This window comes from Blastomyces gilchristii (assembly GCF_000003855.2).
Source record: "Blastomyces gilchristii SLH14081 genomic scaffold supercont1.20, whole genome shotgun sequence".
Lineage (NCBI taxonomy): Eukaryota > Fungi > Ascomycota > Eurotiomycetes > Onygenales > Ajellomycetaceae > Blastomyces > Blastomyces gilchristii.
The window spans coordinates 182,879-203,263 of NW_003101663.1; the positions used below are offsets into that span (position 1 = coordinate 182,879).

The 20,385-nt window shown below is 47.3% G+C and overlaps 8 protein-coding genes across 8 annotated transcripts; 4 read left to right on the top strand and 4 right to left on the bottom strand.

Moving 5' to 3' along the window:
* The first annotated feature begins 140 nt into the window (after window positions 1-140).
* On the top strand, window positions 141-4,667 carry BDBG_07676 (eukaryotic peptide chain release factor subunit 1). The gene is made up of 6 exons (XM_031723197.1): window positions 141-1,719; window positions 1,838-2,015; window positions 2,129-2,178; window positions 2,296-3,424; window positions 3,518-3,694; window positions 3,767-4,667. The coding sequence occupies exons 2-5, from the start codon at window positions 1,895-1,897 to the stop codon at window positions 3,520-3,522; spliced, it is 1,305 nt and encodes a 434-aa protein (XP_031580315.1). The 5' UTR covers window positions 141-1,719; window positions 1,838-1,894; the 3' UTR covers window positions 3,523-3,694; window positions 3,767-4,667.
* On the bottom strand, window positions 439-852 carry BDBG_07675 (UPF0145 domain-containing protein; the record flags this gene model as incomplete). Its single annotated transcript, XM_002621790.1, has 1 exon — window positions 439-852. The coding sequence occupies one exon, from the start codon at window positions 850-852 to the stop codon at window positions 439-441; it is 414 nt and encodes a 137-aa protein (XP_002621836.1).
* A 9-nt stretch (window positions 4,668-4,676) lies between the features above and the next one.
* Window positions 4,677-6,271, bottom strand: BDBG_07677 (chorismate mutase/prephenate dehydratase). Its single transcript, XM_002621792.2, has 3 exons — window positions 6,051-6,271; window positions 5,621-5,906; window positions 4,677-5,527 (listed from the first exon to the last, which is right to left on the bottom strand). Exons 1-3 carry the CDS (start codon window positions 6,255-6,257, stop codon window positions 4,788-4,790), a joined length of 1,233 nt encoding a protein of 410 aa, XP_002621838.2. The 5' UTR covers window positions 6,258-6,271; the 3' UTR covers window positions 4,677-4,787.
* Window positions 6,272-6,467: 196 nt separating this feature from the next.
* On the top strand, window positions 6,468-10,492 carry BDBG_17654 (uncharacterized protein; the record flags this gene model as incomplete). Its single annotated transcript, XM_002621793.2, has 8 exons — window positions 6,468-7,278; window positions 7,352-7,737; window positions 8,165-8,278; window positions 8,953-8,990; window positions 9,086-9,264; window positions 9,407-9,504; window positions 9,922-9,964; window positions 10,071-10,492. 8 exons carry the CDS (start codon window positions 6,468-6,470, stop codon window positions 10,490-10,492), a joined length of 2,091 nt encoding a protein of 696 aa, XP_002621839.2.
* Window positions 10,493-10,772: 280 nt separating this feature from the next.
* Window positions 10,773-13,204, top strand: BDBG_07680 (centromere/microtubule-binding protein cbf5). Its single transcript, XM_002621795.2, has 5 exons — window positions 10,773-11,056; window positions 11,176-11,332; window positions 11,431-12,062; window positions 12,145-12,371; window positions 12,431-13,204. Exons 1-5 carry the CDS (start codon window positions 10,945-10,947, stop codon window positions 12,749-12,751), a joined length of 1,449 nt encoding a protein of 482 aa, XP_002621841.1. The 5' UTR covers window positions 10,773-10,944; the 3' UTR covers window positions 12,752-13,204.
* A 15-nt stretch (window positions 13,205-13,219) lies between these two features.
* BDBG_07681 (protein FYV10) lies at window positions 13,220-15,546 on the top strand. The gene is made up of 4 exons (XM_002621796.2): window positions 13,220-13,555; window positions 13,632-14,171; window positions 14,254-14,439; window positions 14,530-15,546. Exons 1-4 carry the CDS (start codon window positions 13,502-13,504, stop codon window positions 14,959-14,961), a joined length of 1,212 nt encoding a protein of 403 aa, XP_002621842.1. The 5' UTR covers window positions 13,220-13,501; the 3' UTR covers window positions 14,962-15,546.
* On the bottom strand, window positions 14,949-17,327 carry BDBG_07682 (uncharacterized protein). Its single transcript, XM_002621797.2, has 2 exons — window positions 16,827-17,327; window positions 14,949-16,409 (listed from the first exon to the last, which is right to left on the bottom strand). The coding sequence occupies exons 1-2, from the start codon at window positions 17,128-17,130 to the stop codon at window positions 15,271-15,273; spliced, it is 1,443 nt and encodes a 480-aa protein (XP_002621843.2). The 5' UTR covers window positions 17,131-17,327; the 3' UTR covers window positions 14,949-15,270.
* Window positions 17,328-17,336: 9 nt separating this feature from the next.
* BDBG_07683 (GDP-mannose transporter 1) lies at window positions 17,337-20,060 on the bottom strand. The gene is made up of 3 exons (XM_002621798.2): window positions 19,539-20,060; window positions 19,372-19,459; window positions 17,337-19,288 (listed from the first exon to the last, which is right to left on the bottom strand). Exons 1-3 carry the CDS (start codon window positions 19,782-19,784, stop codon window positions 18,471-18,473), a joined length of 1,152 nt encoding a protein of 383 aa, XP_002621844.1. The 5' UTR covers window positions 19,785-20,060; the 3' UTR covers window positions 17,337-18,470.
* Window positions 20,061-20,385: the final 325 nt, after the last annotated feature.

Below are 20,385 nucleotides of genomic sequence, written 5' to 3' on the forward strand. Positions count from 1 at the left end.
CACGCCTTAACATTTTTCGATTGATATATTGAGTGTAGATATGTATAACATGTATGGAGTGGAGGAATCACGTTTGCTGCCAAGATGCAGACAGGAGAAAATACGTCATCGTTGGTTGTTTTTATGCATTCCCAGAACGGTGAAAATCCTACGTAGTATGTACTGTACATTGTAGGAGTTATGTCTCACTCAACAGGTACTCCATTGACAAGAAGATATTGTTCAAGTTTATATGCCCAGGAACGAACAGGAAAAGGAACCCATGAAAATCAGGCAAGGAGTAAAAACCAAATGAAAAAGATATGAAAAAGATGAGGCAAAAAGAAATCCTCAAAAAGCCCCCACCCCCCCCCCCCAATCAACTTATCAACCATTACATATAAATCAAGTATATATACTACACAATGCTACAGAAATTATAGATATGTTAAAACCCCCCTACTCAATCATCTCCACAACCACCGCCGTCCCATACGCACACACCTGCGCAAACCCGCCTAGATCACTCGTATCAAACCGCAGCGCGATAATCGCATTCCCGCCCTTCTGCAAACACTCGCCCACCATGCGCGCCACAGCTTCGTTGCGCGCCCGGTACAGCATCGTCGTGAACATGCCCAGCTCGCCGCCCGCGATGGATTTGAGCACCATGCCCAGCCCCGCCGCCAAGTTGCGCGATTGCACCGTCAGCCCGTACACGGCGCCTAGCACGCGGGTTACCCGGTAGCCCGGGAGGTCGTTCATGGTGGTCGTGATCACGCCGTCTGTGTCAGTGAAGGCGCCGTGGATTTCGAGGCCCTGGATACTGTCTTGGGCGGGGATGGCGGATTTGGCTTTGGATTCTGATGCCATGGGGGGCGGTATAGAAATATATAGGTAAGTATGTAGCTGTGTAGCTCTGTGTTTGCTCTCGAATCTGATAGTGCTTTTTTTGAGGTGAGGAAGAAAGCAGGAGAGGAAAGGTTGAATTTATAGATTTTCAAGGATATTATTGTGAAGAATTCGCTTCTTATGCTTTTGGGAGGTGTATGTACATGTATATGTACTTTGAATGTGTTTGGTATATTTGTTACTTTTGAATCATCTCAACGTCCTGTGCTCCGATTTATATACCTCGAGGACCAGCAGCAAGCCTTATCCCTCGCGTTTTGCTGCTAGCTCGATGTAGGATAAACCTCGTATTCCGGCCGATTTCCACGGTTGGGTGTGGCCATTTGTTCGATGGTGATCAGCCTAACTATTTATTGTCCTCTGTACGGAGTAGATCGCCGTGTTGGAAGAGGCACACCGACATGCGTCTTGGATCGTGTCCTGTCTCTGCATATAAGTGTTTAATTAACGTATTCCATGGCAGAAACGTGAGCAAATTTGACCACTGGTAACCACCGTGTTTTTCTGCTTCTCTTCTATGCTTTGGCATGTAATCTGCAATTGGGTGTGTGAGATAGCCGTTATCATAGCGACAGTATATTTTTTGGACTGTAAAATCAGCCACACTCGGAAACGGGACGTAGAGGAAGACAAAAGAATGGATAGATTCGCCATGCCATCGAGTAAATTGCACCAAATATCTCCAGCTCATTATTATTTGTCTGCGGAGTTGTTCCGTCTTGCGGCGGTGCTTATGTCATCGCCCGCCAGCCAACCTCGTCCCCCACAATCGGCTGCAGAAATTGTTCAACCTCCGCCAACTGCAACGACAAGTCGACCGGCTGAAAGGTGAGTGCTTCTACCCGTCTAAAGTCTAAAGTCTAAACCCTCTCTCTATATCCGTCTCTCGTCTCTTCTCGGTGTATATATCGCAGAATTCGGTTGCTAACCAGCCTGTTCTTTCAAGTGTGCTCCTTATATCACTCCTACCCCCCCGGCGGTCGCACATCCAAGGTCGCCCACCATGAGCGTGGCTCAGGCGAACGACGCGGAGAAGAACATCGAGATATGGAAGGTCAAGAAGCTGATCAAACGCCTCGAGGCGGCTCGTGGAAATGGAACGTCCATGATCTCCTTGATTATCCGTGAGCCTTCACTTTTCTTGACCACCCCTCCAACCCAACCACCAGCCCCCAAGCGTTCTGACTATGTGTTTTTTGAACTTCGGACTGACTCAACATGTTTTCTGCCTGAATAGCGCCTAAGGACCAGGTCTCACGAGCAGCTAAGATGTTGGCGGAAGAGTTTGTATGTCACGCTTTCCTCCCGAGGTGGCCAGTTTCGTCTTAAATTCTTTTTTTTTTTTTTCCCTCCTATAGAGATGGAATGTAAAGAATTACGTATTAATATTCACTCCCCCCCCAGGGTACCGCTTCCAACATCAAATCTCGAGTTAACCGCCTGTCCGTCCTGTCGGCTATTACCTCCACCCAACAGCGTCTCAAGCTCTACACAAAAGTCCCTCCAAACGGACTCGTTATCTACTGTGGTGAAATTATCACCTCCGAGGGAAAGGAGCGGAAGATTAACATCGACTTTGAGCCTTTCAAGCCCATCAATACGTCCCTCTACCTTTGTGACAACAAGTTTCACACCGAAGCCCTCAGCGAACTCCTCGAGTCAGACCAGAAGTTCGGATTCATCATCATGGATGGTAACGGCGCTCTCTTCGGAACCCTAAGCGGAAACACCAGAGACGTAGTCCACAAGTTCTCCGTTGCTCTCCCCAAGAAGCACGGTCGTGGTGGTCAGTCTGCTTTGCGTTTCGCCCGTCTTCGAGAGGAAAAGCGTCACAACTATGTCCGTAAAGTTGCCGAACTGGCAGTGCAGAATTTCATCACCAATGACAAAGTTAACGTTGCCGGTATCATCCTTGCTGGATCCGCCGATTTCAAGAACGACCTCAACCAGTCCGACATGTTTGATAACCGCCTTCAATCCAAGGTTATCAAGGTCGTTGATGTTTCCTACGGTGGTGAGAACGGCTTCAACCAAGCCATTGAACTTGCCTCTGAGACTCTTGGCAACGTCAAATTCATTCAGGAGAAGAAACTTATCGGCAAATACTTCGAGGAAATCAGCCAGGATAGCGGCAGAGTCTGTTACGGTGTGGACGATACTCTTAAAGCTTTGGAACTAGGTGCTGCAGAAACGTTGATCGTTTACGAAAACTTGGATGTTACCCGCTGGGTTCTCAAGGCCAGCACCGGCGAAGAAGTTATTCTCCACACCACCAAGGCCCAGGAGGCTAACCGGGAGATGTTTATGGATAAGGAAACCGGGCAGGAAATGGAAATTGAGGACCAAAGCTCGTTCCTTGAATGGCTGGCTGAGCATTACAAAGATTTTGGAGCAACCCTGGAGTTTGTTTCCGATCGGTCCAGCGAAGGAAACCAGTTCGTCAAGGGCTTTGGTGGTATCGGAGCTATTCTCCGCTACAAAGTCAACTTTGAGCAGTTGGCTGATTACGAATCCGAGGACGAGTTCTACGACGGTATGTACATCTATATCTGCAAAACCCCCATTTTCCCCGCTCCTGTTTCAGTTCTAGGTATATTCAGATGCTAATCTTACTTGCATCCTACAGATTGACGGTTTTGCGACCTCGCGGAGAGCGAGGATGATTGCCCAGAAATCCCTTCGGAGGATGTTCTGACGGCTCGTCCCTTGAATTCAGCTAACAATGACATTCAAGGAGGTTCCCGGACAGCCGCCACACGGGCTCTATGTCCGTCTGCCCAATCCAGCACGAAGCTTCTCAGAGGTACTGCAAACTTTCTTTTTACGTCGTGCATTTTTGGAAACATCTAATTAAATTCTTGGTGTTTTATTATAGGGCCATCCAAGCTCCGTAATGTGGCTATGAGCAATTAAAGAGAAAAAGAAACACAGGCTTTCCAACTTCTTCTTATATAACAAGAGAAGTCCTCTTTTAGATACGAAAACCCTGGCTGGATTACTGAGCGACAAAAGAGGCGGCCAAATCGGAAGGAGGCGAGAGGCGTGTTCGATTTTTTTTTCCACTTTTCAGAGAGTTTGTATCTTTTTTTGTCCCAAATACAGCCGATAACATAACGTGCTCCTTTCTCCCTCTCCTGCAAGGCTCTGTAACACAGCGAGAGATCTTTTTAGAAAGGGGCAGTGACCAAGAAATATTATTTATCGGTTTTTTCCCAGACTGCGTGTTTCTCTATAATTATGATTTATTATTATCATTATCATTACGCCCTCTTTAAGGTTTTTTAGTATTTTTTATATTTTCATTTTTAAATTTCTGTTCTCGCGACTACATCTTTACGCGTTAACCTATATTTTATCTATTAGATAGACTTTATTTTATCTACTTTCGTTCTGCACAGCCGGCATCCTCATTCTCGCTTTAGAAACGCGTGCAGGCTGACTGATATGTTCTTTCTATATATAGACTTCGGGAAAGGAAGAGAAAAAGACCTCCTCTTCAACAATATAACAACGTTCCAGCTTTCGGGAGGAGGAATTTAGCGGGTTCATCTTTCATTTTCATCATTTTCATTCCTCTTTTAATGACTCCATTGTGGTGTGGGATGAGATTATCAACCTCAACCATTCACCAGCCACCACCCGCAGCAAGTTCTTACTCAGGCTCTTCTCTAAGACACATGATAAAGGAGAAGAAGCTACCCTATCTATAAACAAACACATAACAAATCGTTCACTCATTCAATGAATATCTCCCAAAAAAAAAAAAAAAAAAAAAAAAAAAAAATGAGAGAGAGAGAGAGAGAGAGAGAGAAAGAAATAAAAAGATAAGAAAGAAAAAGAAAAGTAAATAACGCAACAACCCCCCTCCCACCCCCAGCCCCTCTATACCCCAACACTTAACCCAACCGACCCCCCCAACTCCCCAAATCCCTACAACAGCTCGTCTTCCCCTCCAACTCCTCCATCGCCTTCTCCACCACATCCTCCTCATGCACGCCGCGCACGCGCTCACACTCCACGAAGAAGATATACTGCCAGGGCCTGATCTGGCCCGGGCGCGAGACGATGCTGGTGAGGTTCAGGCCGTGGCGGCGGAAGATGGTGAGGGCGTCGACGAGGGCGCCGGGGGTCTCGTGGTTGATCATGAAAGAGATGAGGGATTTTAGTTTGGTGGGTGGTGCTGCTGTTGTTGTTGTTGTATCTGTACTTGAGGTAGCAGTGGCGGTGGGATAGAAATCGCCCCCCTCTCCCTCCCCCTCCCTAGTCCTCTCGCTGTTCCGATTCCGCAAGACGAGGAAGCGCGTCGTGTTATCGGCGCGGTCTTCGATGTTTGCTGCTAGGATGGAGAGGTTGTGGTGCGTGGCGGCGAAGGAGCTGGCGATCGCGGCTGGGATGCCTTCGCTGTCGTTGCCGGTTGCGTTGTCACCACCACCGTTACCACCAGTACCAGGAGTAGGAGTAGGGATAGGGGCAGTGGTGCTACCGTATTTCGCGACGATGCTGGCCGCTCTGGAGGTTGAGGGGGTGTCTTTTCTCTCGATGCCGCGGAAGTGTTTTGAGAGGAAGACTTCGCACTGGCCCCAGGCTTGGGGGTGGGTATACAGTTTTGAGATGCGCGGGTAGATGGTTTCGGGATCTATTTTTGTGTGTATATATAAAGATTGTTAGGATGATTCTTTGCGTGGTATAAACTATATATATATATATATATGCGATATGTTCTATGTACCTGAAGCCGCATCCTCGTTACGGACAAGCAGACAGTGGTGGACGGTTAGATAGTACTCGCCGCACACGACGATGTCATGGTAACGGCCATCGCGGTCGGCCAGGAGGTCGAGCGTCTGCACGACGGAGCCATTTGTGGAGTTCTCAAAAGGGATGACGGCATAGTCTGCCTCGGTGGATTGGATGGCGGCAAAGGCGTCGGCGAAGGAGGGTTTAGGGAGCAGAGTGACGGTTCTCGTTGTAGAGGTGGTCGTAGTGGTGGATGTGGGGAAGAGGTCCAGGGCTGCCTGCTCGATGGGATTTCAATTGATTCAAATCCTCCTTAGTTATCTACTTCTCAAGGGGTGTAGAATAGAAACTTGCGAAATCGAAATGGAATTTGGGTAATGACAAAGAAAAAGCATATCAAAACGGCTGTATTTCTTGCTGACCTGATGCGAGAATGAAGCCAGCGGGCCGAGGAATGTGACCCGTAGCTCCTTGTGGGGAGACGCGGACATGGCGCAGTGTTGTAGTTTGTCCCCGTTGATAGAGTGTTGTCCGCTTAATGTGCCTTTTGAATGAAACAATACCGGTATCAATTGGAAATTGCAGAGTCTTCTTCCGTAGTTGGTGAAAATAGTTACCCCGCTACGCATATCTTGGAGCGCATGGTGGATGTGGTTATTATTTAAATATCTCAAATATTTAAACGATAGCATCGGAGAAAATCAAAACTCCTCAACAACAATAACTAGTTAATAATTAGCAACCACAACTCCGATGATTGAAAACTATAGCTAGCACCTAGTAGCCAGAGCTATCTCAAGACTGCTGGCTAGTCCAATTGTCACCAATTCCGACAAACCATGTTGGCCAGTCCGTGTAAGCGGCCATCTATCTCTGCACTGCTACCGCGCATCATACACTCCCAATCCCGCCGCACCCTCTCCTCCTCCGCCCTCCGCACACAGCTAGACCAACTACCCCAACGCCGCCTCCCGCTCTTCTACGACTATCTCACCCCACAGCAATCACATCTCCTCAATCTCTCCCTCACGGGCTTTGTCCCTACCACAGCAACCGCTAACAATGCCCAACTACCACCAACAAGCGCGACTACTACAACATCTACCCTCCCATCCTCAGCCCTGAACCCCCCGCCTATGCCTGCCGGTCACCACCTAGTCTACTTCCCACCGCAGGTCCCCACCTCCCAGCTCCTACCTGATGGCACGGATATATTACATTACCCAGGCCCGCCATTTAACCGGCGGATGTGGGCCGGGGGCTGGGTGCGGTGGCGGTCCAACAACAACAACAATAATAATATTAATAATAATAATAATAATGTTAATGATCATAATGCCGCAAAGGCTCCAGGACACAAACCGCTGCTACTAGATGGGCAACGTGCTGTGTGCATGGAAGGGATTAGAGATGTGTCTGTGAAGGGCAGGGAAGGGGAGGAGAAGGTGTTTGTGAGTGTTGAGAGGCGGGTTGCCGTTGTTGGAGAGGGGGAGGATGAGGCGGTGATTAAGAGGAGAGTGTGGACGGAGGATGAAGGGGAGTGGGGAGATGCGGTTGTGGTTGAGCGGAGGAATTTGGTATTTATGAGGGATAGGGACGGGGTTGTGGACGGGGCTGGAAAGGACGGGGGGTTTAGGAAGGTTGTTAAGGGTTCGTCTGGAGGACTTCTTCTTCATCATCTTTCTTTTCCCTCTTCGACCATGGGCTAACAAAGATTCAACAGCGCCAACAAACCCAGACTTCAGCCATCTTCTCATCCCGTCACGGTCCCTTCTATTCCGCTTTTCAGCCCTCACTTTCAACGCGCACTCCATCCACCTGGATCCCAGCTACGCACGAGATGTCGAGGGGTACCCGGACGTACTAGTCCACGGCCCGCTTACTCTCACTCTAATACTTACGGCATTCCAGAACCACATATCTGACATCTCCGCTGGACAGGCGGTAATTGGGAGCATTGAGTATCGGAATCTGGCACCGTTGTTCGTGGAGCGGGAGATGAGGATATGTGCTAAGCAGAAAGGTAACGGGGGGAGTGCTGGCGCTGGACCATGGGATATATGGGTTGAGGGGCCTGAAGGGGGATTGACAGTTAAGGGAACTGTGCATGTACTATAACAATGCAGAACTGATGAAGGAAATTGGGGTTGAAGAACAGCATAACCTCATAGAGGCATTCTCAAGTTGGTCCAAAGGTTGCAACAATCCCAGGATCAATTTGGACTTTTATTATAACTAATGATACGTAGCTGTCTCACCTCCATCGCATTGGGCGCCATCACGCGACACAATAGGGACCGCATTGCGGGGGCTTCTGGGGGATTACTTCTTGGAGAACCTGGTTCCTCTCCCCTTGGGTCTTCCACAGCCAGTTTTACCAGAGGAACCTCAGCCTGACTCACTCGGTGAATGCTGGCAGACCGACGCGCTGAGTAGGCCCACACACCTACGGGTAACCAACAAAGCGCCCTGGGCAGCTAAAAAGGGATGAGCAGACGCTAGATTGTGAAAGGTGTGACTAACCCGGAGGAACCAGGCGAGACAGTTTTATATTGAAGGTTGCCCGCAAAATGCCCAAGAGGCGTTTTCCACGGGAAGCCGAATCGAAGGCAAATTCAAGCTCCCAGAGACGGCCGTGGGAAAGTTAAATGTGAGAAGTCGTCCCTGTCTCCCGAATATACATAGTAGGACACAAATGTATGTTCCGATTGGATGTGAGCATAAGTAAAGTAAGCTGACCCTCGCTCTATGTTAGCTTCCCACAAAGCTGAAATGGCGGACGGTGTTATATGTGATGGCCTTGGTCATATTTGCTGAATTAATAATGGGCTATCTGGGGGTGAAATGGCGGTAAATTTTGTTCACGTAAGTAGGAGATCAGAGCTGGTCGAGTAGGCTCAACAAACAGTCGTTACGTGCTGATGGGACTACATCGTTGATAGTTGAATAGGGCAAATGGAAGTACCAGTTAACCTGTCAAGTAGCTAGATACCTTTCGGTTCTACAAATAACTTATTTAATAATAACCTGGAAGATTCTTCGCAGGATGTCGTGGCCGGTAATTAACTTGATGTCACGGAAAGATGCCGGGAATTTAGGGCTCCACAGATCACGGGATGCTAGGCAGCTTCTGCGGCGAAACAATTCACCGGCGACGCTTACCAAACCTAGCTAGCTCAGTTGCAGCGAGAGCAAAACTATTTAAACTCGTAGAGGACACAACTCCCTCCAAAAAGATTCTTTCCCTTCAATTTCTTTTCTCTGCTCACGACAATGTGAATGTGAACGGAACCTGCATTTCTGACATTTTAACACCACACTTAGAAGATGGATGTTTTCTGGAGTGCACCGCCTGTGATTAGGTAAAGGAACCCACCCCCCAAGAACCTACCTTTCTCGGCGCTCGCGGCTCGCGTTTTGTATACAATAATACTGATGGCTCCTCCCATACACATAGGACGATCACTGCGGCCGCATTTATTGAGTCTCTGCTCGTTTATGGCGGTCTTCTCAGTCCAGTTAGGATCTTTTACCACCATTCCTTTATTTTCAAGATCTTTCCCGAGGTCTGGAGACTAGTCACCTCATTTCTTCTGACAGACTCGGACCTGAACTTTATCTTCGATCTTTACTTTAGTAGGGTCTCTTGTTTTGGTTTTGATTCACTTTGCGCCATGAGAGGCGACAATGCTTGTTTTCATGGTGGAAACGGAAAAAGAAAAAAAATGCGGCCTCGACGCCCACTATCCTCACTAACAACTTTACTCTACGTCAACAGTGTATAAATATGGCAGCGGTCTGGAAAGAGACTCGCCACGCTTTTCTATCCCTGGCGACTTTTTCACTTATGTTGTTTTCGTAGGCACAGTGATTCTGGTAAGTACCTTCTGTTTGCCTGGTTTCACTTTTACTTCTCTTATCTTTCCATGCCCTCCGCATATCTGCCCGCCCAGCCAATTCTAGCTGAAGCGGTTCCTGGTCGTGAGGAAGATTACCCCTACATCTCGTGCAGACCAATCATTCGCAATCAATCCTTTTATGGACTGTATGCGGTGTAGGCATGGTGGGATTATCTGATGCGTAACCAGCTAGAATATTTCTGTTTCTCGCATGGTGGTTGTGGGTTCCTACATTTCCCTCTTGAAATTAATCCTTTTATTTCGTATCCTTATATAAACTTATCAGCGTCTTTCTTGTGTCTTCATTTATGTTCTATACACTGTTATTTCTACACCTCTCGTGATATTACTAGTACTTTAAGAATATAGAAGAGAGGCTGACCGGCCCGAATAGTTTACTGCAGGTGGCCTCGTAGGCGCCGGGATTTTCACTCAAGGTACGAGTTTGGAAGAACACCAACCTATGCATATGAGAATGATTGTACTCTATAAACACTTAAAAAAGAAGTAATCTTCGAATCTAACCCCGCCCTATCAACCCAGCCCTAATAATCGCCTTCATGTACACCCACGGCCAAGCCAACGCCGGCAAAAAGGAAAACTTTTATGTCGTCCAAATCCCCGTCGAGATGCTCCCCTGGGCCACCCTGGCCCTTAGATTGGTGATTAGGGGCCCGCATGCAGCATGGACAGCAGCATGCGGTCTCGTAGCCGCTCATCTGTACGAGTTCCTCACCCGCATCTACCCCACCTATGGCCGTGGAAGACAGTTTATATGGACGCCCGTGTTTGTGAAGAGATGGTTTGGGGCCCATCACATTAACCAGACTCATCGCGCGTACGGTGTGGCATACCACCCTGGTGATAGGGAGACACGGGAGGCGGCGAAGGCGTCCGGGTCGGGGAGTGGTTGGTTCTCTAGCGATTCTTGGAGTGGGAGGGGTGTCGGCCGGAGACTTGGGTGATATTTTATTTTACTGTGTCCATCTTGCTTTTAATTTGCAGCATTTATAGAACGAGATACACGGATGATTGAAGGTTTAAGGATATATATGGTTACTCACTGGAATTGCAATTATTATGAGCATGCGTAACGTGCGATATGAATTGATCCCATTTCTTCCATCATTCGCATTCGTCCTGCGAAGTCAAACTGTATCCATGGATTGAATATTTCATCACGTGATATAATCCAACAATTTCCACGCTAAATCACTTTTGTGCGCCAGAGCTTTTCCTTCGCCCAAAAAAATAAAAATCGACTTACTTTGGACGCACTGCAAAATTGGCTGGGCAAACCCGATACAAGAGTCGACTTCTCTCCACCTGAGCAAGAGTAGACCGTCGGGACTACGTCTATTATCAACCTTTTTGTCTGCAATCCGGTTTTGGTCAAATCTTTGCAATCAATTCCAAAATGACCACAGACGCAGGAAAAATGGACGTCGACTTCGCCATCAAGCCCGAGGCCGTTACGCCCGCCATCCCGACATCAGAGTGGCCGTTGTTGTTGAAGAACTATGATAAACGTATGTCCCTTGTGTCTATAAATATGAAATATATACATACTCAATATTTTCTTTCCCCCTCGGGCATTTGTTGTGGAATTTTAGTTGGAAGGAAACTGACCGCTTGGAAAATTATACAGTGCTCGTCCGAACCGGTCACTTCACTCCCATCCCGGCTGGTTGCACGCCCCTGAAGCGCGACCTGAAATCATATATTAGTTCTGGTGTCATTAACCTGGACAAGCCGTCGAATCCATCCAGTCATGAGGTTGTGGCATGGATGAAGAGGATATTGAGGTTCGTTTTTACCTGCTCGTTTTACCTCGAGATGGGGAGGCGAAATGCGAAAAATAAAGCAAGGCGTAAAATTGACAACCTGGATTTTAATTCCACAGAGTTGAGAAAACCGGTCACAGCGGAACCCTCGACCCAAAGGTCACAGGGTGCCTAATTGTCTGTATCGACCGTGCGACGCGCCTCGTCAAATCCCAGCAAGGCGCCGGAAAGGAGTACGTGTGTGTGATCCGTCTGCACGATAAGATCCCCGGCGGAGAAGCGCAGTTTGCCCGCGCCCTCGAGACCCTCACGGGCGCCCTTTTCCAACGCCCGCCCTTGATCTCCGCTGTCAAACGCCAGCTGCGTATCCGCACGATCCACGAAAGCAAGCTATATGAGTTCGACAACGATAGGCATCTGGGCGTGTTCTGGGTGAGCTGTGAGGCGGGTACCTATATTCGGACGCTTTGTGTGCATCTAGGACTGTTGCTGGGTGTTGGTGCGCATATGCAGGAGCTGCGGCGAGTAAGGAGTGGAGCGATGGATGAGAAGGATGGGATGGTGACGCTGCATGATGTGCTTGATGCACAGTGGATGATGGATAATAACCGTGACGAATCGTATCTGCGACGGGTTATCCGGCCGCTGGAGAGCTTGCTTACCTCGTACAAGCGCATTGTAGTTAAGGATAGCGCTGTTAATGCCGTTTGCTATGGTGCTAAGCTTATGATTCCTGGATTGTTGCGGTTTGGTAAGTGGTCATATGGTGGTGTCTTTTTCAAAGATATCAAATTTGCGTGGGAATTTGAAGCTGATAAACTTTTTCCCTATAGAGGCGGGAATTGAAATCCACGAAGAAGTAGTCCTCATGACTACCAAGGGTGAGGCTATTGCCATCGCAATCGCCCAAATGTCGACCGTCGAACTTTCGACGTGCGATCACGGTGTCGTGGCCAAAGTGAAGCGTTGTATCATGGAGCGTGATCTCTACCCGCGCAAATGGGGTCTAGGTCCGGTTGCATTGGAAAAGAAGAAGCTCAAGTCTGATGGCAAACTTGATGTTAGTCTCATTTCCTTTTCCTACGTCCACCTTGACGACTTATACTAACTATTGTCTAGAAATATGGCCGACCAAACGAGAAAACTCCCGCGAAATGGAACGCTGAGTACAAGGATTTCAACGCCCCATTAGCTAGTGCTGCAGGAGATTCTTCTGCTGCTCCTGCTGCCGCCAAGGAATCCGCCCCAGCTCCTCAAGTAAATGGAAGCTCGCCGGCCGCGGAAGAAGATGACGAGAAGAAGCGGAAGCGACGCGAGGGCGAGACTGCCGAGGAGCGGGCCGAACGAAAACGCAGAAAGAAGGAGAAGAAGGAGAAGAAGGAAAAGAAAGAAAGAAGAAAATCGAAACAAGCGGCAAAGAGCGACGATGAGAGCGAGTAAAATGGAGCATGTGAAAAGGAAAGAAAGGATTGTGTCTTGAAGCGGCTTATTACTATTTTCCCCTCCAAACCGATGCTGCTCTCGACACTGACTCGTTATTTTCCTTTTTATTTGATTTTCTTGTATCATATTCGTTTGCTCTGCTCCCTTGCTTAAGTTCTTTGCCTTTCTGGCCTGTTGTTTTGTCTATTTACATTTTTCTTCGCGGAGTTTTTGGGAAAAACTGGAGTTCTGTTTCCTGTTGTCAATTTTTTCTTGTTATCTTCCTGTGAATGTGTTCTGCGAAATGCGATAATTTCTCCAAGGAGTCTACGTGTGAGTGTGTTCAATGTATGTATGTTTGTGTCATCTATTCCATGGCTGGTTATCAGTTTTTGTATTTGGAAATACAAAGAACCAGCTTTATTTCTTGCATATCTCAATATGATGAATGTTATTATCTCTGAATGAAGAGCCTCTCTCCGTTTTGCATTCTGTAATGCGTAACATCAACTAGCAATCGGGGATAATCCAGTGACCCAGCTTGCATGGTCACATGTCCCGTCCTCACCTGGGCAAGTTCTCCAACAAACGTCATTCCATCTCCACCTCCACCTCCGCTGCTGCCACAATGCAAAACAACAAGCGATATCCGATTTACAGATAATATCCGGCATCCCAGCAGCTACAGAAGGAGAAACTCTACCCTCTCTAATTTAACTTCGCCGCAATCGCCCCACGCCCACGCCCGCGGCCACTTCCCCGCCCCTCATGGCTGCGGAGCTTACCTCCATCAAGCTCAACCCAGAGAGCCACCTGCTCCTGGTATATATTAACTCCCGCGACTGCATACTTTACAAAAGTTCCAACATAACTAACAAAAGGAAATAATAAACTACAGGACCAACCTCTCCTCCGCCTCCCTCACGAACTCGCTCGCCGCAACTTCAAATCTGTCCAACGTATCGTCGAGCGGGAACGAGACTATGTCCTCCCATACCTCAAAGAAACAGCCAACGCCTCCCTCTCCGGCAGCCAAGATGCCACCCAAACCCTCTCCGCTCTCGACACCATGATAAACCGCATGCAGGGCCTAAAGCGGAAAATGGAGGCCTTGCAGGACGAGGAGAAGAAGATCCTGACGCAGTCGCGGAAGCGCATCCAGCATCTTGAAGACCTGTATAAGATCCCAAGCCTGGCAGATGTCAAGTATGAGGAGTGGTCGCGAATACGGTTGAACTGGCTATTGGTGGACTATATGCTGCGGTCTGGGTATGTGGATAGCGCAAGGCAGTTAGCGGCTGAGAAGGGGATTGAGGACCTGGTGGATTTGAGCGTGTTTGTGCAGTGTCAGCGGATTGCGGAGAGTTTGGGGCGAGGAGAGACTAAGGAGGCGTTGACGTGGTGTGGGGAGAATAAAGTAGGGTTAAAGAAGATTCAGGTATATTTTTCTCTTCGTCATATTTTCGTTGTCGCTAGCATGCACTCTAGATTGACTTGATGATTAACGGGCGTTTTTGCAGAGTAATCTTGAGTTCGAGCTACGATTACAACAGTACATTGAGATGGTGCGGGCGGGTGATAAAGCTGAAGCGAGACAACATGCCAAAAGGTACTTGTCACCGCATAGCGAGACTCAGGCGAAGGATATTCGACGTGCAGCTGGTCTCCTCGTGTTCTCCCCTGACACAGAAGCGGCACCTTATAAGGTCAGTCTGGAGGAGGAAGAAATTGCATGAACAGCCCCTAATCTCCACCATCAAGGTTTGAAGGTAAAATAAACTAACCCATCCGTCTAGGATATGTACTCATCATCCCGCTGGCAATACCTCTCAGACCTCTTTATCCGAACCCACCACGACCTCCTCGCACTCTCTTCCCGCCCACTTCTCCAGATAGCCCTGTCGGCGGGCCTCTCCGCGCTCAAGACACCATCCTGCCATTCCGCCTACGCATCTTCTAGCTCCAATCCCAATTCCATAACCACATCCGTGTGCCCGATATGTTCGACTGAATTAAACGAGCTGGCGCGCCACATGCCGTACGCGCATCATACCAAAAGTTATGTTGAGAATGATCCCATGGTCTTACCAAATGGACGTATCTACGGGCGCCAAAGGTTACTGGATATGTGTAAGAAGTCAGGCTTTGTGGCACCGGGGAAGATCAAGGATCCGACGACGGGTGAGGAGTTTGACGAGAAGGACATGAAGAAGGTTTATATTTCATAGCATTTTTTGATTTTATATATTCTTTAAGAATTCTGCTTTTTTTACCCGTCCATGGCGTTTTAAGGGAGGGATGGCTGGGAAGGAATGGGATTTCCCCTCTATTTGGAGTTTCACTTATCGCACATATCTCAATACTAGGCACATACTTTTAATAGTTGCTATCATTACATATTTCTACATATATATATAACATCATCGAAGTTATAATTCCCACCATCGCTTCGAAGGCATAGTCATTTCCGGAGATTCTTCACCAAAAATAATATACACCAACATTAAAACCATAACGGCCCAAAGAGCTGAACCCGCTTAATCACTATCATCATCGCTATTCTCCCCACCTCTCCCCTTACCCCCTTTCTTACTTTTCTTCCCGCCAGCAGCACCCGCTCCCCCAACTCCCTCAGCCCCCCTCTTCTCAAAAACATACATCCTCGCCTCCCTATCTTCTCCCCTCCACCCACCCCTCCCAGGACCACCATTCCGCTTCTCGATCTCGCCAATCGTACGCGCATGCGAGTAACCAGGATAACTAGCCCAGGGAAACCGGAAGCTAGTAACGACACGCAAGCCCGCATGGCGCGCCAAGTCGCGGATATTCCAGAGCGTATAAGGTTCCCCTTCGAAGAGGGAGACGAGGATTTGACCTGGGGTTGTGCGTGGGTGTTGTTTCTCTTCCTTCTCAATATCACTGCCGGTGCTAGGTTCGGAATGGGAGTCAGGCCAGTCATCATCGTCATCGTCACACTCATCTCCATCCCCATCATCCCCGTCCTGGGAAGTAGTGGGCAGCACCACCGGCTCTGAAAGGAGCGGTATGCACGCTTTAAAGAACGAGACGAGTAGCTCTTGGTTCGCGCGTACCTGCCGGTTTACATCTGTACTCAAGCCGCCGACGTGAGGGAAGTTGAAGCAGATTATGTCCCAGGGACCGCCGCGGCCGGTATGTTGCTGGTGGTTTTGATGTTGGGGGGAATTAATAGCGTCCTTCCATGGACGGTGATTTTTGTTTTTGCCAGCGGGCAAGGGAGCGGTGGCGCGAGGGAATCCGTTGCGTATAGCCTGGCCTCCGCCGGCAGGTCCGGAGCCTAGTTTACGGGCATCGATGGAGAAGAGGACTTTCGGGACCTGGTTCTTGGCATCTTGTGTCTCTGGGCGCTTTTCTATATCTTGAGTTTTCGGATTCAGATTCTCATCCTTCGCGTCCCGCTCCTCCCTTTCCTCGTTATTGCGATCGTCACTTTCAAAACCTTCAATCTGTTCCCTCTTTCGTTTCAAGATTTTAGACGGCGACGAAGACGTTTCTGAACCACGCGAACATAGCTTCTCAATATGCAACTTTGCCTGTGGATATTTCTCATAAAGTGCCTGCTCAGCATCGTAGCTGGTGGCAAGCAGATTTTTGCAGCCGTAATGCACCGCAAGAGACAGGGCAAATGAGAAATCTCCTGTTTTGGGATGTTAGATATTATTGTCCCTTCAGGCTTGTTTGGAATGGTATATTCGCTGAGGGGAAATATATAAGTACATATATGTACATACATATCAAGCATGCAGATGACAGCACAGAAAAGATATAGGAACGTAGATGTAAAATCCAGAGAGTTGAAACAGGAACAAAAATAGGATAGGATGTAAAGAACGGTGCGCCTCCAGGTGTTGTGCGCAGTGATAGGAATGATACATGCTTGTTTCCCCCAATAGTTTCGAAATATTAGAATACCAGGAGTTTCATACATTTTTTTACTTTTGGGATAAGTTTCCCTCTGCTTCACGCAGAAACAGCATAAAGAAATCGTTCTGAGCTGTCTGACTGATATCTGCAAGTAGACGCTCGAGAAAAAAAGAAAAAAAAAAGCCCTAACCTTCTCCAACCAACAAAATCCGATCTCGCTTCTGAAATGGAATTGTCGGAGGCCGACTCTGTGCATTTGCATTTGCATTTGCATTCGCATTCTTCGAGTTTGGTTTCTCCTTTGCACTCCCGCTCCCCTGGGCATCTTTGAAAGCCGGTGCAGACGTTGAAACTCTCGAGAAGCTTTTCATTTTCTTATGCCCACCGGGGCCAGCACCACCAGCTCTTGAATTGACAGCAGCTGTAGAACTTCTACTTTTGTGTCTATCAAGGTGGTGGAAGTTGGTGATGCGTGGCTTTTTGGACTTGCCCATTTTTGGGATTGATTATCTTGGACGATCACGTTAAATAACAGAGAGAAAGAGAAATAAAAAAATGTGAATATGAAATGCACGAAAATGTGGGATTATCAAGGTTACAAGGTAAGGTAACTTGTTGGATATTTGATTGAGCGTGGTGCGCGTGAAATTGATGGAGGCGGACGTTGCTGGAAGGTTTTGATAGAATCTGAAAAAAAAAAAAAAAAATTGTCCTTTCTCAGCATGGTGAAACAGCAACTTATTTTGTATATATGAAAATCAGAAACTAGATAAGTCACGGATATTCTATAGTTATTTCTCTTGTATTTATTAACTGCGGAGTATTCATTATTCAAATAATCTAATAAATGCTTGAAATGATTTGTTTCGAGGTAGCCTTAATTCAAGTTGTGTGAAGTAACTGACAGTACACAACCCACAATTCAATGAATAAAAGAGAGAAACTAACACCATATTTTCTTTACATGCCCATTGGAAGAAAATAAAATAAATCAACGGAACAGAAGGGAAATCAGCCCGTATTCTTCTCTACCACCCTAGTTATTTATGTATGTACAGGTAAATGTGTGAGGTAATAATAGTAGCAGAAAACAACAGAAAACCCAACAGGCCAGGAGGAAAATAGGCAAGCAAAAAATGCAAGCCTTGCTCAAAATCCTTATCCCACGCGCCTCATGAAGAAATAGACTCTGACTCCAAAAAATTTTGAAAATGAGTTTAAAAGTTGAAGATGGGAAGAATAGAAACGACATGGGTTCGAAACGAGAAAAATATGTTGAAAACAGAGGCCACGAAGGTTTATTATTATAAGTAGGCAAACGGGATTAAAACAATATCGACGAAGTAGAAGGGGAACGGTCAAAAACGAAAATAAAATAGGAAGGGGAAAAAATAGAGGTAACGAGAAAAGGGCAACGAATTTTATATGGTGACCCTTCAGGAGCTCCGCCAATTCAAAACTCGACAGTAAGACCAAGTGATGGAAATATAAAGTGGTTATATATTTCAATAAATCTAATAGAAAAATTCTCCCCTGCTAACAAGAATTCAGGCCATTGCGTCCTGGATCGCAGCAGGCCAGTCAGGGAAGAGAACGTATCGCATGCATGTTGTGGTCTGAGGTAGCTTTATATATCTAAGAGATGCAAAACAAGAAATACTGCAATGGAAAGCCGTACATGCTTGAGGTTTCACACATCAGCCAGGCTTCCTCATTCATTTATAGCGCCAGTAGTTTACTTCCTGGAAACGACTAGCCGTTAATGGGCTCAGTTTCGGTAGCCACCGTCGGCATTAAAAAGGGCACCGGAGAAGTATGTATATCATCCAAATTCTTAGGATTTAAGTCCGTCTCTCATGCTTTGGCTGCTGGCGCTTATTGGAGGATTGGATGTGGGAAGGACGCCGATTCTGGGCCTCGAGTTTTGTTTAACCTTTGCCATGGCATACACGAGACCGCTGACAAAGCCAACGAAAATGGCGGAGACGCTGGGGAAGGTCACCGGGGCGTCGAAGAAGATGAGGCCGGACAAGGCAATGGGAAGCTTGTTCAGTGCTCCCACCATGGAATAAGTTGTGGACGATGTCACCCGCACACACCATGCAGAGGTGTATGAGATGAAAACGGAGGACAAGCCTGAGAAAATCATCGCCATGATAATGCGGCTGCGAGTCTCTGTGGGGAAGTTCAAGTTCACGTTCTCTGATGACCAGTCTTCCACGACAAGAGAGGCAACTAGAATGATAGGAATGGAGAGGAGGTTGTTGTAGAACATGGTGTCAAAGTCCTTGAAGTTGGTCAACTTGATTCTCTTGCGCATGCCGAGAACGTAAGTGGCAGTGCACAGGCAGTTGATCAACATCCAGACGTATCCAGCATTGAGCGTTGAAATTTTGCTTGTAGCATCCACGCCTACTGCTGAAAGTGCATAGTTTATATCAGCCCAGGCCGCAATGATGGAACTCAGAACCATTAAGCCGAATGAGAACAGCACCATGCCGGTGACTGAGCCTCCAAACCACAGCACCTCGCCGTACGCGATCAGGATAATTGTCAAGTTCTTGAAGATAGTATATACGGGGATGGAGAGAAACTGCAAGGCCTTAGTGCCGGTGTATATCATGCCGATGAGGAGGAGAGAAATTGGAAACCCTATTAAATTAAAGAATTAGATTTATTGTCTCCCCATTATAGGAATAAAGAAAGAGACGAAAGATTTCCAAAGGGAAGCTTACATTTCTTCGCCTCGTCTATATTAAAATCGCGAAAAGTGATGATTTTCAAGGACTTGGCAGTTTGAATTGCAGCAACGCAAACAAGAGACTAAACAAAATAGATATGGTGTCAATCAGACAATCCCAAGGACAGTAGGGAATGCAAAGTGGGATATGATTCAGCCTACCTGGACACACAGAAGGAAAAAGTTCAAGTTAAATGAAGTCCCTGACAAAACATATTTATTTGTAACGGTCATCAGAATCGAAGAACAGCAGTAGGAGAATACGGGGAGAGCGGAGCTTTGAGCATATGAGGAGCGTGATGCAGGGAGTCGAGGTTGCGATGGTGGTGGAGCATCGAATCGTTTGTTATTGGCATCCAATTTGTCCATATCAATGGCGTAGTCATCATTTCTCTTATCGTCCGCCATTTTGCACTGATTATTTCAAGAAGGGGTGAGAAAAGCGACGAGTTTGCAATATTAAAGGGGGCCGGTCGAGCGGGCAAGAGAAAGGAGGAGAGGAAGGCAGGAAAAGCGTTAAAGAAAACAATACAGGCTCCGAGAAAAGAAGAAGGAAAGCAGAAATCCTGACGAAGAAAATAGCAATCAGAACAGATGACAAGTGAGTGGAATGAGCCTAACGACGGAGAGCGGGATCGGAGTGAAACAGCGGGAGGAAAAAAAGTAGGTTGAGATAGATAATTCGGGGAGGTTAGAAATAGCCATAAATTACACATGCCCCGTCCTGGCGTTTCGCTGCTGTTTCGTCGCGGTGGGACTGTAATTTACGTATTATACGTAATCGGGTATTTCTCGCCAAAACCTGCCATTTTTCATTCTCAGCCTCTTCTCAGCCTCAACTGTCTATCTATCGCTCATCAAATATTAGAATAACAAGTCCAAAGACCTCACTATCAAAATCTAGCCCAGATAGAGCAAATCCATTTATAGTGCCCTCCTTAACTCTTCTAATTTGAAATTACCAAAGGCGTCGTCTCAGCTTGGATAAATGTCACTTCGTTCGATATGA